Source organism: Mobula birostris, chromosome 6 (assembly GCF_030028105.1).
Source record: "Mobula birostris isolate sMobBir1 chromosome 6, sMobBir1.hap1, whole genome shotgun sequence".
NCBI classification, from domain to species: domain Eukaryota; kingdom Metazoa; phylum Chordata; class Chondrichthyes; order Myliobatiformes; family Myliobatidae; genus Mobula; species Mobula birostris.
In genome coordinates, this window is record NC_092375.1 from 113321217 (window position 1) to 113341414 (window position 20198).

At 46.0% G+C, this 20198-nt stretch overlaps 1 protein-coding gene across 2 annotated transcripts in view; it reads left to right on the forward strand.

The window, feature by feature from the left end:
• The window catches only part of LOC140199270 (gap junction gamma-1 protein-like), a 48040-nt gene extending 31460 nt beyond the window's left edge, over positions 1-16580 (forward strand). Inside the window, exons 2-4 of one of the 2 annotated variants that reach the window (XM_072261039.1) lie at positions 6192-6246; positions 12598-13731; positions 16402-16580. In XM_072261039.1, coding sequence (XP_072117140.1) covers positions 12633-13731; positions 16402-16415 — 1113 coding nt within the window. In that variant the 5' untranslated portion in view covers positions 6192-6246; positions 12598-12632 and the 3' untranslated portion in view covers positions 16416-16580. The remainder of the gene's footprint in view (positions 1-6191; positions 6247-12597; positions 13732-16401) is intronic. The other variant, XM_072261040.1, reaches the window with a different exon arrangement.
• The last annotated feature ends 3618 nt before the right edge of the window (positions 16581-20198 follow it).

Sequence of the window (20198 nt, forward strand, 5' to 3'; positions counted from 1 at the left end):
GACACTATCTCTGATCAACAGTGCCACGCCCCCACCTCTTTTGCCTCCCTCCCTGTCCTTTCTGAAACATCTAAAACCCGGCACTTGAAGTAACCATTCCTGTCCCTGAGCCATCCAAGTCTCTGTAATGGCTACCACATCATATCTCCAAGTACGCTCTAAACTCATCCGCTTTGTCCACAACACTCCTTGCGTTAAAATAGACACATCTCAAAGCTTCGGTCTGAGCGCGTCCCTTCTCTATCACCTGCCTATCCTCCCTCTCGCACTGTCTACAAGCGTTCTCTATTTGTGAGCCAACCTCCTCTTCCCCAGTCTCTTCAGTTTGGCTCCCACCCCCCAGTAATTCTAGTTTAAACTCTCCCCAGTAGCCTTAGCAAACCTCCCCGCCAGGATATTAGTCCCCTTGGGATTCAAGTGCAACACATCCTTTTTTTACAGGTCACACCTGCCCCAAAAGAGGTCCCAATGATCCAGAAATCTGAATCCTTGCCCCCTGCTCCAATCCCTCAGCCACGCATTTATCCTCCACCTCACTCTATTCCTATACTCACTGTCACGTGGCACAGGCAGTAATCCCGAGATTACCACCTTTCCGGTCCTGCTTCTCAACTTCCTTCCTAACTCCCTGTAGTCTTTTTTCAGGACCTCTTCCCTTTTCCTACCTATGTGAAGCACCTTCAATTACTCCAAAAGACTGAGGTTTGGTAAAATACTGAAAGGCTTTTATTCGCTGTACAATATGACCTCCACAGTGAGTGTCTGCCCCCGGACTGAGGGGGAGGGGCAAGGCGAACACCTTTATACAGGACTCTGTGGGAGGAGCCACAGGGGCAGTCAGCAGAGGGGTGTGTCCAGACAGGTAACCGAGTTACAACATATATACATGGTTTACCACACTATGTCATTGGTAACAATATGTACCACGACTTCTGGCTGTTCTCCCTCCCACTGCAGGATATCTTGGACGCGATCAGAAACATCCCGGACCCTGGCCCCTGGGAGGCAAACTACCATTTGAGTTTCTTTCTTGCATCCACAGAATCGCCTGTCTGACCCCCTAACTATAGAGTTCCATATCACTGCTGCCATCCTCTTCCTTTCCCTACCCTTCTGAGCCACAGGGCCAGACTCTGTGCCAGAGGCACAACCACTGTTGCTTCCCCCAGGTAGGCTGACCCCCCCAACAGTACTCAAACAGGAGTACTTATTGTCAAGGGGTACAGCCACAGGGGTACTCTCAAGTACCTGACTCTTCCTCTTCCCCCTCCTGACTGTGACCCACCTGTCTGTGTGGGTCTCTATCGTGGACTGAGAGTGGGAAGGGGGCAGGGAGAGGGGGAATCATGAATGGGGAGAGGGGAGAGCACAGGAAATACCAAAGAGACATTCTGTAATGATTAATAGACCATTTGTTGAGAATCAAATGGCCTTGTCTGGTGTCTCAGTGCCGGGTGTGTCCACCCTTGCCATTCTTTTCCTCACCTCCCTTGCGGCATGGACTCCACTCCTGTCTGTGGCAATGAATTCCATAGATTAATCACCTCTGGCTAAAGAAATTCCTCCTCGTCTTCGTTCTTGTATGTCCTTGTATTCTGAGGCTGTTCTCTCTGGTCCATGCTCTCCCACTGTTGGACACATCTTCTCCACATCCACTCTATCTAGGCCATTCACTGTTCAATAGGTTTCAATGAGACCTCCCCCCTCACCCCAAATTCATCGCATGCTTTCCTGCATTGCCGTACGTACAGTGTTGCTGTAAATATAACTGTGACCCAAATGTGACAGGCAGGTTTCCTGACTCTTCAGTAATGCCTTTCTTCTTACTTTCTTCGATGTGAGTGTCGTCTGTACCTTCCAGCGAGTACAGGCCCAGGGCCATCAAATATTCCTCATACTTTCATTCCCGGAATCATTTCCGTGGAATTCCTTTGGATCCTCTCCAATGCCAGCTCATCTCTTCCACCAAGCCAGACACGGAGCAGCTGCAAAGGAGCACCTTGTAGGCCCTCCTCCCGAGCCATTCGCCATTCACAGCACCCTAACTTAGGAAATTCGTCACCTATCATTCCCAAAGGTACTGTGAGAGCACCTTCGCCAGAAGCACTTGGTAGCTCGAGGATCAAATAGAATCTGCAGATGCTGGAAATACTGAGCAACACACACACATAATGCTGGGGGATCTCAGCAAGTCAGACAGCATCTATGGGGAGGAATAAACAGTCAACGTTTCAGGCCAGGACCCTTCAGCAGGCCTGGAAAGGCAGGGGCAGGTTCCAGAATAAGAATGTTGGGGGGTGGGGGAGGAGTACAGCTGGCAGGTGATGAGTAAGACCAGGTGGGTGAGTGGCTTATGAAACAGGTTGGTGGGTGGGTGCAGAGGCGGACGGCCAGCGTTTAAATTCACATCTACCCTAACTGCACAAGATACTGCAGATCAATGGAGGGAGTTAAAAAGTTGATGCTTTGGACTGGAATGGGGCAAACAGAAGTCAGAATCTGAAGCAGAAACCTCAACTCTTTATTCCCCTCCATAGATACTGCCTGACCTGCTCAGTTCCTCCAGCATTTTGTGTGTGTTGCTGCAGTAGTTTGAGCAGATGTCTCACCTCAGTCTCCTTAGTGGTAGGCAATAATTGAATGGCTTTGAACAATCAGTAAATAAAAACACTCAATGGCCACTTTATTAGGTACACCTGCTTGTTAATGCAAATATCTCATCAGCCAATCATGTGGCAGCAACTCAATGCATTAAAGCATGCAGAGATGGTCAAGAGTTTCAGTTATTGTTCAGACCAAATATCAGAATGGGGAAGAAATGTGATTTAAGTGACTTTGACTGTTGAATGATAGTTGTTGCCAGAAGGAGTACTTTGAATGTCTCAGGAACTGCTGATCTGAATTGTCATAAGCGTTTACAAAGAATAGCGCGGAAAACAAAAAAAAAATCCAGTGAGTGGAGTTCCATGCACCCATCACTCTGTGAAAAGAATTTTCCTCTGATATCCCCCCTAAGCTTTTCTCCAATCACCTTAAAAATAGGAAAGGCTTGGTTAAAATTGAAAGAATACAGAAAGTATTTACGAGAAGGTTTCCAGGACTAAAGTTATGGAGCAGTACAGCACAGAAACAGGTCCTTCAGCCCACCTAGTCTGTGCTGAACTGTTATTCTGCCTAGTCCCATCAAACTGCACCTGGACCATATCCCTCCAACCTGTCCCATCTATGTACTTATCCAAACTGCTCTTAAAAGTTGCATTCGAGTTATAGGGAGAGTTTGGCCAGACCGAATCTTCATACCTTGGAATCTAGGAGGGGTGACCTTGTAGAAGTGTTAAAAGGTATGAGAGGCTTAGATAAAATGGATGGTAACAATTTTCGCCCCAGTGTAGGGGAATCCTAAACAAAGAGGCTAAGTCTAGTGTGAGAAGGGAAAGATTTATAGGGGACCTTATGGGACAACTTTTTCACCCGTAGGGTGGTGTAGGGTTTATGGAATGAGCAACCAACGGGACTGATTGAGGTAAGTACAATACTATTATTTAAGAAACAAATTGGATAGGTACATTGTAGGGGCAGGGCTTAGGGATATGGGCTGAATGCAGGTAATTGGAACTAGATGAGCGGGGGTCGTGGTCAGGATGGACTGGTTGGGCTGTTATTGCTCTATGACTTACCACACTCACGCACACAACCCCCCCTTGGGGATACTGAACAAGTCAGGCGGTATCTGTGAAGAGAGAAACTGGTGGATGTTTTAGGGTTTCCGTTAGGGCCAGTGGCCCAGCAGTGCAGTGGTTAGCACAATGCTTTACAGCACCAGCAACAAGGGCTCAAATCCCACTGCTGTCAGAAGTTTGAGCCTTCTCCCCGTGACCGTGTGAGTTTCCTCTGCATGCTGCAATCTCTTCCCATCTTCCAAAGACATACAGTTAGGGTCACTAAGTTGTGGGCATGCTGTGTGGGTGCTGGAAACATGAACAGATGAAATATGAGGGCAGACTTGACAATAATATAAAGCAGGATACCAAAAGTTTTTTTAGTTATATAAAGAGTAAAAGGGAGGTGAGAGATGATATTGGACCACTGAAAGATGACGCTGGTGAGGTAGTAATGGAGGACAAAGAATTGGCAGATGAACTTAATGGATACTTTGCATCTGTTTTCACTGTGGAAGACACTAGCAGTGTACCAGAGGTCCGTGAGTGTCAGGGAGCAGGAGTGAGTGCTGTTGCTATTACAAAGGAAAATGTGCTAGACAAACTCAAAGGTCTTAAAGTGGATAAGTCACCTGGACCAGATGGACTACATCCCAGAATCCTGAGAGAGGTTGCTGTAAAGATATGGATGCACTGGTCATGATCTTTCAAGAATTACTTGATCCTAGCATGGTCCCGGAGGCCTGGAGGATTGCAAGTGTCACTCCACTCTTTAAGAAGGGAGGAAGACAAAAGAAAGGAAATTATAGGTCAGTTAGCCTCACCTCAGTGTTTGGAAAAGTGTTGGAGTCCATTATTAGGGATGAGGTTTCAGGGTACTTGGAGACTAACGATAAAATAAATCAAAGTCGGCATGGTTTCTGTAAAGGGAAATCTTACCTGACAAATCTGTTGGGAATTCTTCTAGGAAGTAGCAAGCAGGGTGGACAAAGGAGAGGCGGTGGATGTCATTAACTTGGATTTTCAGAAGCTGTAAAATCCTGTGGCGTTACAGGAAAGATATTGGCATAGGTGGAGGAAAGGCTGACAGCAGGAGGCAGCGAGTGGGAATAAAAGGGCCTTTTCTGGTTGGCTGCCAGTGAGTAGTGGTGTTCCTCAGCAGTCAGTATTGGAACCGTTACTTTTCACATTGTTTGTCAATGATTTTGGGTAATGAAATTAATTGACGGCTTTGTGGCAAAGTTTGTGGATGATACGAAGATAGGTGGTGGGGTAGGTAGGGCTGAGGAAGCAATGCGATTGCAGCAGGACTTAGACTAATTGGAAGAATGGGCAAAAAAGTGGCAGATGGAACACTGTTGGGAAATGTATGATAATGCACTTTGGTAAGTGGAACAACAGTGCGGATTATTATCTAAATGGGGAGAAGGTTCAAACATTAGAGTCCTTGTGCAAAACTCCCAGAAGGTTAATCTACAGGTTGAGTCTGTGGTAAAGAAGGCAAATGCAATGTTGGCATTTATTTCAAGGGGAATAGAATGTAAAAGCACGGAGATAATGCTGAATCTTTAGAGGTCACTTGTCAGGCCGTACTTGGAGTATTGTAAACAGATTTGAACCCCGTATCTCAGAAAGGGTGTGTTGTCATTAGAGAGAGTCCAGAGGAGGTTCATGAGGATGATTCTGGGAATGAAGGGGTTAACTTATGAGGAACGTTTGGTAGCTTCGCGCTTGTAGTCACTGGAATTTAGAAGAATGTGGGGGATCTCATTGAAATCTGCCAAATATTGAAAATGGATGTGGAGAGGATGTTTCCTATAATGCTCCAGAACTATGGAGCACAGCCTCAAAATGAGGGGTGACCTTTTAGAACAGAGGTAAGGAGGAATTTTTTTAGCCAGGGTGTAGTGAATCGGTGGAATGCTCTGCCACAGACTGCGGTGGAGGCCAAGTACGTGGGTATATTTAAGGCGGAAGTTGATCGTTCCCTGATCAGTCAGGGCATCAAAGGATATGTCGAGAAGGCAGCTGTATGGGGTTGAGTGGGATCAGCCATGATGGAATGGTGGAGCAGACTCGATGGGCTGAATGGCCTAACTCTACACCTATGTCTTATGGTTTTACAGTGAAACTTGTGGTCTGCCCCCAACACAATGCTTGGACTATGCTGGTCGTTGATGCAGATGACGCATTTTACTGTATGTTTTGATGTACATGTGATAAATAAAGCTAATGTGTAGGTATGGTCCATCAAAGATTGATTAGCGGAAGAGATTTCTGGAGATTGAAATGGAGACCATTTTGTTCAGGCGCAGCAAGTTTGGGCGGCATTGGGCGAAAGATGATCACAGGTTTCTGTACCTGTGTCTTCATGTTTCCCTGATTTAATTTATGGAGATATTTGAAGGGAGGAGCTAAGGTTTTAAATTATTGGGTTTCTCCAAGGCTTGGTTCAGTCTTGTTGAGTGTCACGCCAAAAGGAATCTTTGCCACATCTAAACCTATTCTTTTTTCTTTCTCTTGAATTACAAGGAGCTGTGTTTCAAAGAGGCTGGGCCGAGAGTCACATTTGTTCATATTTTTTAAGGTAGGTTGTTAATCTTGTCCACTCTGGATCCTTGTGTGGGGTAGTTTGTTTATCAGGGTGGCTGGGGGAGCATTTCCATTTGAGACGGAAGTCGGGCACAGAGAAAGTGAGGTTACTTGCAGACGTGACTAGAAATAAAGAGCTTTGAAGGTAAGACTGTCGCTGGTGAAACTGGCTAAGGGTTCAGGAGAAGCTTCCCTTCCCCAAGTTGTTGAAGTTGAGGGGAGAAGTGATGGTCATCGGGAAAGTGGATAAACTCACAAGGAACAGAACATAAGCAGAATTAGGCTATTCCTCCAATCGAGTCTGCTCTATCTTTCCAGCCATGCTCAGAACACGATGAAATATGGAGCCTGAAGACACACGTACATTTTAGAATAGCTGCTTCCCCTCCATCAGATTTCTGAACCCATGAATGCTTCCTTTTTATTTCTCTTATGCTCCATTTATTTAATTTTCATTGTAGCTAATAGTAATTTTTTAAAAGTCTTGCAGTGTACTGCTGCCAGAAAAAGCAACAGTTTTCACATCGTATGTCAGTGACAAACCTGATTCTGATTCAGGTCCTATTTCTGCACTTCAGCTTTTGAGAGGCTGAAATACCAGTTTTAATATCAGTGAAATGTTCAGTTTTTAACTGTGGCATTGATTGCGTTACATTTAGAAAGGTTTTATACTTGCGCTCCCTCTCCCTTCCCCTCTCTATCTCTCTCCCTCTGTCTCCCTTTATCTCTTAATCTCTATCTCCCTTTCTTCCTTTCTCTCCTCTACCCCTCTCCTCTTTGTCCTTTCTCCCACCTTCCCCCCACTCTCCTCCCTGTCCTCCCTCCCTCTGTCCTTTGCAACCCGTAGAACCTATTGTTGATGTCCAAAAGGTAACGTTGCAAAGGATGTGAGATAATATCTTTACTTGAATGTTTGGTAAAATCTGCAAAGGGGGGGATTATTGACTGTACGTTGGTCAGGTCAGAGTGAAGAGGTGGTACGCTGTGGGTATGGGCTTTGTGGGGAGGATTTGTACCAGGGGAGTGGGCTCGGGCGAGATCAGGCTCCTGGATACTGCTGTCCCTTGGGGCTAGTTAGTAAATATTGTCCTGGCTCATTGCCCACCCCTCCACTCCTTGCAGCTTTTGAACTCGTGTTTAAGCAAGCTGAACTGCTCATGTCTCTGGGTGAAGTCGGACATGTTTCCACATAACTCCATGTCACACAATGTGAACATTACCCGTAAGGTATTTAACACACTCCACCCCTGAGAAACACAGAACTTAGTGGCTTAAACAACACACGCAAAATGCTGAGGGAACCTCAACAAGTCAGGCAGATTTTGGAAAGGTGCAAAAATAACAGGGTTGTTGTCATGGGGCACTTCAACCTCCCAAATATTGATTGGTAATTCCTAGTGCAAAAGGTTTGGAAGGGGTGGAATTTGTTTGTTTTATCCGGGAAGGACTCCTAACACCATATGTAGATGGTCGACTAGAGGAGAGGCCATACTGCATCAGGTACTAGACAATGAACCAGGTCAGGTGTTTAGATCTCTTCATGGGTGAGCATTTTGGAGACAGTGACCACAATTCCCTGAACTTTACTATATCCTTGGACAGACAGTATGGGAATGTAGTTAATTGGGCAGGAACATTGGAATGTAAATTGGGAATGGATGTGCTCAGGGAAATGCACAGCAGAAATATGGAGCTTGTTTAGGGAGCATTTGCATGGCGTTCTGGAGAGGTTTGTCTTGTTAGGGTAGGGAGAGGATGGTAGGGTGAAGGAACCATGGCTGATGAGAGATGTGGAACATCTAGTCAAGAAGAAGAAAGAAGCTCACTTAAGGTTCAGGAAGCAAACATTCAACAGGGTTCTAGAGAGTTACAAGGCAGCCAGGAAGAAACTTAAGAATGGATTTAGGAGAGCTAGAAGGGGCCATGAGAAGGCCTTAGTGAGTACGCTTCTGGAAAACTACAGGGCCATCTATATGTACGTGAAGAACAGGAGGATGAGTAGAGTGATGGTAAGACCAATCAGGGATGGGAGAGGAAACATATGCCTGGTGTTGGATGAGGTAGGAGAGGTTCCTAATGACTCAGTATTGACCAGTGAGAGGGACCTTGACTGTTGTGAGGTCAGTGAGGCATAGGATGAAATGCTGGAACAGGTCGACATGAAGAAAGGGAATGTGCTGGAACCTTTGTGAGACATTGGGATAGATAAGTCCCTGGGGCCGAATGGGATAAACCCCAGACTACACTGGGAAACAAGGGAAGAGATTACTGGGCCTTTGGTATTATCTTTGTGTTTTGGCCACAGGAGTAGTACTGGAGGATGGGTGGTGGCAAATGTTGTTTCTTTGTTCCAGAAAGGAAGTAGGAATAATCTTGGGAATTGTAAACCAGTTGAGTCTTCAATGTGGGAAAATTATTGGCGAAGATTCTTAATAGACAGGATTTACAAGTGTTTGAAACATAGTCTGATTAGTGATAGTCAGCGTAGCTTTGTGAGGGGTAGGTTATGCCTCCCATGTCTGATGAATACTTTGAGGACATGACAAAACACATTGATGAAAGTAGAGCAGTAGATGTGGGGTATATGATAAGGCTCCCCATGGTAGGCTCATTCGGGAAGTCAGGAGACATGGGATCCGGAGAAACCTGGCTGTGTGGATTCAGAATTGGTTTGCACACAGGAGGCAGAGATCGGTTGTAGCTTGCGTGTTTTCTGTCTGGAGGTTGGTGACCAGTGGTGCTACATGGGGATCTGTTCTGGGACTATTGCATTTTGTGGTTATGCTAAATGACTTGGATAAGGAAATGGAAGGGTGAGTTAGTAAGTTTGAAGATGACATGAAGGTGGCTGGAGTTACGGAGGTTTGGCCAGGTTACCATGGGACATTGACAGGATGCCAAGCTGGGCAGAGAAGTGGCGGATGGAATTCAATCTGCAAAAGTGAGAAGTGATTCAATTTGGAGGGTTGAATTTGAAGACAAAGTACAGGGTTAATGGCAGGATCCTTAGCAGTGTGGAGGAACAGAAGGATCTTGGGATCCACATCCATAGATTCCTGAAAGTTACAGCACAAGTTGATAGGGTGTTTGACAGGCGTACAGTGTGTTGGCCTTCATTAGTCAAGGGTTCGAGTTGAAGAGCTGCGAGCTCATATCGCAGCTCTATAAAACGCTGGTTAGGCCACAGTTGGAAATATTGTGTTCAGTTCCGGATGTGGATGCTTTAGAGAGCGTGCAGAGGAGATTTACCAGGATGCTGCTTGGATTAGACAAATGTCTTATGTTGTAGTGTTCCAAGTGCGTCCTCACCACTTCAACATAATGTCCCAAATTAGTGCTGTGACTAAAGATGGCCAGTTTTGACACCCCGTACGCCTGTGATGACAAGCTTCCAACCCATTATGCTGTTTCATTGCGCTCCCAGTGCCCCACCATTCATAGCATAAGCCCTATGCAGGTTTAACTTTCCAAAATGTGTCACCTCACACTTACTTGTATTGAGGCTTATGATCAGAATCAGGTTTATTATCCCTGAAGTACATCATGAAAATTATTGTTTTCTAACGGCAGTACAGTGCAAGATATCAAGATACCATAAATTCCAGGCAAGTAGATATTGTAGAAGAAGCATAGTGAGGGAGTGTTCATAGGCTCATGGACCGTTAAGAAACCTGATTACAGAGAGGGAGAAGTCGTTCTTAAAGTGTTGAATGTGTATCTGCAGGCTCCTATACCTCCTCGCTGATGGTAGTATGAGAAGAGGGCATGTCCTGGGTGGTGAGAGTGTTTCTGAGGCACCACCTCTTGAAAATGTCTTCGATGGTGAAGACGGTTGGGCCGTTGGTGGAGCTGCCGGAGTCTACTGCCCTCTTTGGCCTCTTGCGATCCTGCGCATTGGAGGCTGCATACCAGGTGGTGCACAGCCTTCAGTTAAGAGGCTGGAGATTGAGAGAAACTGTTTCAGTTGGTGGAGGATGTTATGTTGAAGTTGTAGAATACATTGGTGAGGCCTAATTTGGAGTGTCATGTGCAGTTCTGTTCACCTACCTACAGGAAAGATATCAATAAGGTTGATAGGGTATGTGGAAAATATACAAGGGTGTTGTTGGGACATGAGGACCTAAGTTTTTGAGATTAGGAGTTTATTCCCTGGTGTGTAGGAGAATGAGGGGAGATTTGATAGATGTATACAAAATTATGAGGGATATAGATAGGGTAAGTACAAGCAGGATTTTTTTCCACTGAAGATGGGTGAGGCCAGAACTAGGGGTCTTTGGTTAAGGGTGAAAGATGAAATATTTAAGGGGAGGATGAAGGGGAACTTCTTTGCTAAGAGAGTGGTGAGTCTGGAGTGAGCTGTCAGCGGTAGTGGTGGATGGAGGTTTGATTGCAACATCTAAGAAAAGTTTGGATAGGTACATCGATGGTCAGGGTATAGAAGGCTATGGTCCAGGTGCAGGTCAATGGGGGTAGGCAGATTAATAGATTGGCACGGACTAGATGAGCCAAAGGGTCTCTTTCTGTACTTTCAGTACTTTTCTGTGATTCCATGACTCCATAATAGGTCATCCTGAATCACCAATACCAGGTGTGTGGATTTGAGAACATGGAGGAGCAGTGTTTAGTGCTGCTGCCTCATAGCTCAAGAGACACAGGTACAATCCTGACCTCGGTTGTTGTCTATGTGGAGTCTGGTTGGTTGGTTAATTGGCTGCCAATAGTCTCTGCCAATGAGTTGCTGAGTGATAGGCTATTGATGTCCCCTAGAGACTCTACGTACTTCCTGTGTCCACTCATTCCTCCCCACTGATCTCCCTCTCGGCACTTACCCCTGTAAGCGGGATAAGAGCTATATCTGCCTCTTCTCCCTCACCACCATTCAGTCTCCCAAACAGCCCTTTGAGTTGAGGTGTCACTTCATCTGCAAGTCTGTCGGGGTCATCTACTACATCCAGTGCTCCCAGCGCAGCCTCCTCTACACCCTCCTTACCTTAAACGTGTGTCCTCTAGTACTTGACCTACCCTGAGAGAAAGATTTTGCTTGCTTACCCTATCATTGCCTCTCGTAATTTTATAAAACTCTTATCAGGTCTCCCCTCAGCCTCCACCACGCTAGCGAAAAAAAAAACAAGTTTGTCCAACGTCTCCTGTAGGCACGTGCTCTCTGATCCAGGTGACCCTCTCCAAAGCCTCCACATCCTTCCTGAAATGGCATGACCAGAACTTCACACAATATTCCAACTGCAAGATAACTTCCTGATTCATACCCAATGCCCCAACAGATGGAGAGAAGCTTGACGTATGCTTTCTTTACCACTCTAATTGTATGGCCAGTTCCAGGGAGCGATGGCCTTGGGTGATGACATACCAGCAGAAAGTCACAGCAACTGGGTCTCTGGCTCTGAGGCGCAGAAGGAGAGGGGGAGCAGAGGATTGCAGTAGTGGTAGGGGACTCCATAGTTAAGAGATCCTGTGGACGTGAAAGAGGCACCCAGATGGTACGTTGCCTCCCAGGTGCCAGTGTCAGGGATGTCATGGATCAGGTCCACAACGTCTTTAAGGTGAGCAGCCAGCACTCATGATACACATTGGTAACGATGACATAAATATGAAAAAAGATAATGTCCTGAAGAGAGAATATAGGGAGTTACGTAGAAAGCTGAGAAGCAGGACCTCCGGAATAGTAATCTTTGGATTGCTGTCTGTGCCACACACCTGTGGGGGTAAAAGTAGGATCATGTGGTGGATCATAATTGGGCTTTCAAGTCTACTCTGCCATTCTGTCATAGCTGATTTATTATCCCTCTCAATCCCATTCTCCTGCTTTCTGCCTGTAACATTTGATGCCCCTTTTAATCAAGAACCTATCAAACTCCACTTTAAATATACCCAGTGGCCTCCACAACCATCTGTGACAATGAATTCCACAGATTCACCACCCTCTGGCTGAGAAATTCCTTCTTATCTCCATTCTAAAGGGATGTCCTTGTATTCTCAGGCCTTGTTCTCCAGACCTAGAGAACAGTCTCTCCACGTTCAAAATTCAAAGGTTGTATTGAGAACTCCCCCCTCCCACCCCCATTCTTTTAAACTCCAGCAAGTACAGACCCAGAGTCGTCAAACACTTCTCCTTCATTAACCCTTTCATTATCAGAATTATTCTTGTGAACCTCCTGGACACTCTCCAATGCTAACACATCTTTTCTTAGATAAGAAGGCTAAAACCGCTCACAATATTCCAAGTGTGGTCTGACCAATGCCTGACAAAGCTTCAAAAGATTGAAGGTTGTTGAGAGGTTTGATGGAGACACCGTTGTTCACACTTGTGTTCTGTTGTCGCCTGCAGTGTTTCCCCTCTCGAAGAAGACCTGAGGTACCAGGATGAGCTGGAGTTTCCTGACCCGGCTCCTCGAGGAAATCAACAATCATTCCACCTTCGTGGGCAAGGTCTGGCTGACAGTTCTGGTGGTCTTTCGCATCGTCTTGACAGCTGTGGGCGGAGAGGCCATCTACCATGATGAACAGAGCAAGTTCACGTGCAACACCCTGCAGCCGGGCTGCGAGAACGTCTGCTACGACTCGTTCGCCCCCCTGTCTCACGTCCGGTTCTGGGTCTTCCAGATCATCCTGATCTCTGTGCCTTCCGTTATCTACCTGGGCTTCGCCATGCACCGGATTGCCCGGATGGAGGGCAGGAGGCAGCCCAGGAAGAAGATACCCATGGTGCACCGGGGCGTCGCCCGGGACTACGAAGAGGCAGATGGCGACAATGAGGAGGACCCCATGGTCTCCGAAGAGATCGAGCCCGAGTCGCTATCCAAGCCGGATGAGAATACCTCCGATAAGAGACCGCACGATGGGAGGAGGCGTATTAAGGAGGACGGCCTGATGAAGGTCTACGTGTTCCACCTTCTGATGAGGACGCTGTTCGAGGTGGGGTTCCTGGTGGGTCAATACTTCCTCTATGGGCTACAGGTCCTGCCCGGTTTTGTCTGCAGCAAACCGCCCTGCCCGTACACCATTGACTGCTTCGTCTCACGTCCCACCGAGAAGACCATCTTTCTGCTGGTCATGTATGTGGTGAGCGGGCTCTGCCTTTTCCTCAATATTCTCGAGCTGGTCCACCTGGGCTGCGGTGGGATACGGGATGGGCTGAGGGGCCGCCGGCTGGCCAAGTGCCGTGCCTTCGCCCCACCGGGCTACCACGCCGTGTTGCGCAAGGAGCAGACCAAGATGAGCAACGGTGACATGTCCTACCGTGGCGCGGTGGGCGGCCTACCGCCGGCAAGCCTGGAAATGACCGACATGGTTCACCGACACCTCAGGATGGCCCAGGAGCAGCTGAACATGGCATACCGAGCATACGGGGATGTCCCAGATCACCACAGGAGTGGCAGCCCCGAGTCCAATGGAACTGCTGTCGAACAGAACCGCCTCAACTTTGCTCAGGAGAAGGAAGGCACATGCTCCGAGAAGACAGGTAAACCTCATGCCAAAGGTCAAGGCGGACCCATGTTGTGGAGAGATGGGAGCTTTAGTTAGAGGACCTGAGTTACTAGGAAAGATTGAATAAGCTCTAGCCTCTACTTTCTTAGAAGTTTGCGTAGGATTGGCATGTCATCTAAAACTTCGACAAACTTCTATCGATGGACAGTGGAGAGTATCCTGACTGGTTGCATTATGGTCCGGTATGCCGCTACAGACGGGAGCATTTAGAAAAAGTCGTTTGCAGGGTGGTAGTGTCCGCAATTATTTTTCCTGCACACTTCTTTGTCCTGGACACAGACAAGCCCTGCTGCTACAGGAAAGCAGCATCTATCATCAAGTACCCCCACCATCCAGGCCATGCTCTTTTCTTGCTCCTTCATTGGGCAGGAGGTACAGGAACCTTAAGTCCCACACCACCAGGTTCAGGAAAGGTTATTACCCTAAAACAATCAGGCTCCTGAACCAGCATGGATAACTTCACTCACTCCAACTCTGAACTGATTCCACAATCTCCAGACTCACATTCAATGATTCTACAACTCATGTTCTCAGTATTATTTACTAATTCATTAAATTCTTACTATTATTTGTACAATTTGCCTTCTTTTGCACTTTGGTTGTTTATGTGTAGTTTTTCCATTTATTCTATTGTATTCCTTTATTTCCCTGTAAATGCTTGCAAGAAAATAAATAATAGGTTAAATATATGGTGACCGTGAGACATGGGAGCAGAATTAGGCCATTCAGCCCATTGAGTCTGCTCCACCTTTCCATCATGACTGATTTTTTTCACCCTCTCAATCCCATTCTCCTGCCTGCTTCCTGTAACCTTTGAACACACTTAATGATTAAGAACCTTTCAACCTCCACTTTAAATATTTCCAAATACTTGACCTCCACCGCCGCTGTGGCAATGAATTCCGCAGATTCACCAGCCTCTGGCTAAAGAAATTCCTCCTCATCTCTGTTCTAAAGGGACGTCCTTCTATTCTGAGGCTGTGTACGCTGGTCTTGGACTCCCCCACTATAGGAATCATTCTCTTCACATCCACTTGATCTAGACCTTTCAATATTCTATAGATTTCAATGAGCTCCCCTCTCATTCTTCTAAACTATAGCAAGTACAGGCCCAGAGCCATCAAATGCTTTTCATAAATTCAACTTTTTGCTCCTGGGATTGTTCTCCTGCACTTCCTCTGGATAATCTCAAATGCCAGCACATCCTTCCTTAGATAAGCGTCCCAAAAGTGCTCACAGTACTCTAAGTGCGGTCTGGCCAATGGCTATGAAGGCTCAGCGTAAATCCTTGCTTTTATATTTGTGACCCTTGAAATGAGTGCTAACATTGCGCTTGCCTCCTTTACCACCTACACAACCTGCAAGTTAACCCTTTAGGAGTTCTTGCACGTGGACTCCCAAGTCCCTTTGCACCTCTGATTTCTGAATATGCTCCTCGTTCAGTCTACATCTTTGTTCTTTCTACCAAAGGGCACTTCCCTACACTATATTCCATCTGCCACTTCTTTGCACAATTCTCCTAATCTGTGTAAGTCCTTCTGCACTCCCTGCCTCCTCAACAATACCAGTCGCTCTTCCTATCTTCATATTGTCTGCAAACCTGGCCACAAAACCATTTAATAAGTCCACTGCATAAATTCAACTTCTTATAATATAATGGAAGTAAATGAGAGAGTATCAAAATTTTCATGAGAAAAAATTTGTGATGATATTGCCAAGACATTTTTATCTCTTGACATACACTCAGTGGACACTGAATCTCTGTTCTTCATCTTCTAATGCTGTAGCCCATCCGCTCACAAACAATGGAAAATCTGCAGATGCTGGAAATCCAAGCAACACACACAAAATGCTGGAGGAACTCAGCAGGCCAGGCAGCATCTATGGAAAAGATTATAGTCAACGTTTCAGGCCGAGACCCTTCAGCAGGACTGGAGAAAAAGGCTGAGGAGTAGATTTAAAAGGTGGAGGGAGGGGAGAGAGAAACAGAAGATGATAGGTGAAACCTGAAGGGGGAGGGATGAGGTAAAGAGCTGGAAAGGAGAATGGTGCATCTGTAGATGGGAATAAACAATCGACATTTCAGTCTGAAGCCCTTCATGAGTCCTGATCAAGGGTCTCGGCCCAAAACGTCGACTGCTTATTCCCACCCATAGCTGTGCTGCTGAGCTACTCCAGAACATTGTGTGTGTTGCTGTAGGTCTCCAGCATCTGCAGTACCTCTTATGTCTATGATTTGCTACCCTCTGCAGCTTTTTCCAGTCCTGTGCATTGGAGCCTGTGTAGTAGATGGTGTTGGAACCAGTCAGAATTCTCGAGTCTTTGGTGACATATCAAAACTCCTCGCATGGTTTTGGGGGATAAGGGCCAAACACAGGCAAATGAAACTTGCTCGGATGGGAGTCTTGGTTGGCATGGATGAACTGGGCCAAGGGGCTTGTACCCATGTGGTATAAATAAATAGTTAACCGTAGGACAAATAGAACATTACAGCACAGTACGGGTCAGATCGCCCACAAAGTTTGACCTGCTCTTAACCTTTTAACCTGCTCTGAGATCAGTCTAAACCTCCTTCCTACATAGCCCTCTATTTTTCTATAATTTTTTTCTAACTATGCCTATCTTTTTTTTCTGTCCCCTGCAGGATTGAGAGGCTGATCCTAACGGAACCGGCTCTTCGACTAAGCGGTTCGGAGGGAGTCCGAACGCTCGAAGTAACTGAGAAAGGGACCTCAACTGGAAAAAAAACTAGTGTTTCATCTTGACCTCCTTGGCGCTAAGGACACTAATTTTTAACTGAAACCTCTGGATACAGCTGGAATAGTGGGTGGGTGGGAGGGTGGGAGTGCTGTTGGCATTTGGAAGAACGTGACTACACTACACGGTGAAAACCAGTGGTGCAGTTCACTTGTACTATTAGGTACCTTTCTGGAACATTCCATGCACAACGCAGTCGGGTACAGTGTGTCTTGGATGAGCTTTGACACCAATCTAGCCTCCTCTGGGAGCACTGAACCAGCATTCCGCTGTACGAGGTGGAATGCCTGTCTTCCTTAAAGTGTTGAGAGGCAGTAACACCTCTAGGCCACAGCCATCCTCAACCTGACCCTTTGTGGGCAATTGCCAATAGAACAAGACACTTTTTAATTCTATTTTTTTTTTTCTGTATCTTAATAAGAAACCCCAGTGTAGTTTTGGGCTTTTGATTGCCAATTGATTTATTTTTTAAATTCCAGTTGTTTACAGCTGTAGAACATTCCAGAACTTTGGGTGTTGAGGAAGAGCAGCGATCAAATGAATCTCCTTTTTTTTTGTTTATATTTTAATGAACTTGATACTGATTTTGCTGTAGGTCGCTGGATGAGATTTCCTGTTTCATTCTGCACAATTCCATGACATATAGTTCAGGCCACAGTTCCACAGTTACTAACTCCTGGAATTCAACTCACTTCCTCCTCAGCCCTTCACCTTGCCCCTCAACCCAACAAAAATCTCCGCAGAATCATTCATTCTTGTCATGCGCAGCGACACAGCGGGGATTGCCTCTCTGACAGCATCAGCGACACCAGGGTTCTCTGGTTGGTTGGCAGATGGGTATTCCCTTGCGTTCCTTGAATTTTCTCTCAGCTTGTTGCCCAGAGCTCTTTTTCCTCTTTTTCTCTCTGGGAACTACAGGCAGAGCAGCTGACTAGGAAGCCTTGCATTGGCCAGTAACTCTAGCCTTTATGAATAAGGTCTAACCTGTAGATTGTTTTTCCCACCCACCTGTCCACCTTTGTAAGGTGTATGAACCAAAGATCAGTTTGCAGTTTACTTTTTTATATATATTTTAGGTAAAAATGCATAGGTTCTTAATCCACTATGTTCTAGTAGTCTTAGATTTTGGAAGGGTTTTCTTTTGGTGAATATTTTCCTTTGGGATTTGAGATTGTCTTTCTGACTGGGTTCTATGTAGTTTACATGTTCCGAGTGTTTAAGTCCGGTACATTTCACCACTGAGGCTCACTTTGTGCTGTTTTCATTTCAAAGACACTTGTTCAGGTACCTGCCGAACCTGTAGACTCCTTCCTCAGCCACTGCTGTGCTCGGAAGGTGATCTGTTTACTACAGCAGTGAGCCACTGTGTTCTACAATCTCATGTGTGAACTGCCTTTGCTGTTGTGCTTTTTTTATATATAGAGAAATAAAAAGGGATGCTGACTAACTTATGCTGTCGAATTCTGTGTTGTCAGCCACACTGATTCTCTGACGTTACCTTGTGCTGGTTGGAGCAGGCAGAACATAAAGCATTGAACAGTACAGCACAGGACCAGGCCCTTCAACACACAACGTTGTGCTCAACCAATTAAATTAGCAATCAAATGGTAAACGAAACTCATCCCTTCTGCCTGCACAATGCCCATATCATTCCATTTTCCTCACATTCCTTACATTGTGCTCTTAAAATTCCCTGTATCTGTCTCTACCGCCAGCGCTGGCAGTGTATTCCAGGTATCCAAGGCTCTGTGTGAAAAAACACCTGTCCCCGCATCTCCTTCGAAATTACCCGCTATCCCCTTAAATGTATGTCCTTTGGTATTAGACATTATGTTCCTGGGAAAAGATACTGTCTGTCTGCTCTTATCTATGCCTCTCAAAATCTTATAAACCTCTATCGGATCTTCCCTCAGCTTCCGCTGCTCCTGAGAAAACAACCCAAGTTTGTCCAACCTCTCGCTCTAGGACATGCCCTCTAATCCTGGGAGCATCCTGATAAACTGAACAACATTTAAACACTTTGTAACCAACTTCCACCCTGCCCTCAAGCTTACTTGGTCCATCTCTGACACTTCCCTCTTCTTTCTTAAACTTTCGGTCTCCAACTCTACTGATAATCTTTTTCCCACTCCTGATTGAGGGTCTCAGCCCAAGGCGTCGACTGTTCATTTCCCTCCGTAAACGCTGCTTGACCTGTTGAGTTTCTCCAGCACTTTGTGTGTGTTACTCAACATTTAAAAGGCTCCAGAACAGGTCCGTGGCGGATAGGAAAGGTATGGGCCAAACACACACAAATGGGACAGTCTAGATCTCTTGTATGACAAGATGGATTCTCAGATTCACAATCTACCTTATTATCATCTTGTGCTTTATTGTTTATCTGCATTGCCCTTTTACAGTAGCTCTTACACTTTATTCTGCATTATTATTGATTTTTATGTTCTACCCCAATGTACTGTGTAATGATTTGATATATATGAACATTATGGAAGACAAACTTTTCAAAATCTTGGTATCTTGGACCCCACTTGGAGTACTGTGTTCAGTTCTGCTCACCTCACTACAGGAAGGATGTGGATACTATAGAAAGGGTGCAGAGGAGATTTACAAGGACGTTGCCTGGATTGGGGAGCATGTCTCATGAGAATAGTTTGAGTGAACTTGACCTTTTCTCCTTGGAGTGGCAGAGGATGAGAGGTGACCTGATAGAGGTGTACAAGCTAATGAGAGGCATCGATTGTGTGGATAACCAGAGGCTTTTCCCAGGGCTGAAAAGGCTGACACGGGAAGGGGGGGGGAGTTATAGTTTTAAGGTGCTTGGAAGTAGGTACAAGGGGGATATCGGGGTAAGTTTTTCACACAGAGAGTGGTGGGTGCGTGGAATGCACTGCCAGTGAAGGTGGTAGAGGTGGATAGAAAAGGGTCTTTTAAGAGACTCTTGGTACATGGAGCTTAGAAAAATAGAGGGCTGTGTGGTAGGGAAATTGTAGGCAGCTTCTCGAATAGGTTACATGGTCAGCACAACAGTGTGGGCTGAAGGGCCTGTAACGTTCTGTAGATTTCTATGTTCTATGGTACATGTCTGAAGGGCGAAACCCCTGGGTTCCCTTGTCTAGAGGTTGGAGGCTCAATGTCTGAGAGCCTGGGGCCAAGGACTGGAGGCCGGAGGCTGTTCATGTGTGCGAGTAGCTGAGAAAGGGACTTCTAGAGTCAGACCATAAGAGACAAGACAGAGAAGGAGAATTAGGCCATTCAGCCAATCAAGTCCTCTGCCATTTCATCATAACTGATTTATTATCCCTCCTAACCAAATTCTGCTCTCTTGTCTGTGTAACCTTTGGTGTCCTTAGTAATCAAGAACCTATCGACCTCTGTTTTAAATATTACAGCCACTGGCGATGGTTTCCACAGATTCACCACCCTCTGGCTAAAGAAATTCCTTTTCATCTCTGTTCTAAAGGGACATCTGAGGCTGTACCCTCTGGCCCTAGACTCTCCCACTATTGAAATCATACTCTCCACTTCCACACTCTCTCTCTCTCTCTCTCTCTCTACCTTTCTGCTCTCCCTCCCTCCCTCCCTCTTTCTCTCTCCCCTTACCTCCTCAACCTGCATTCTAGCATTACCTGTTTTTATTGTAGCCATGATCTCTGTGCTTTAATGATTCTTGTAGTAGGGTTTAGA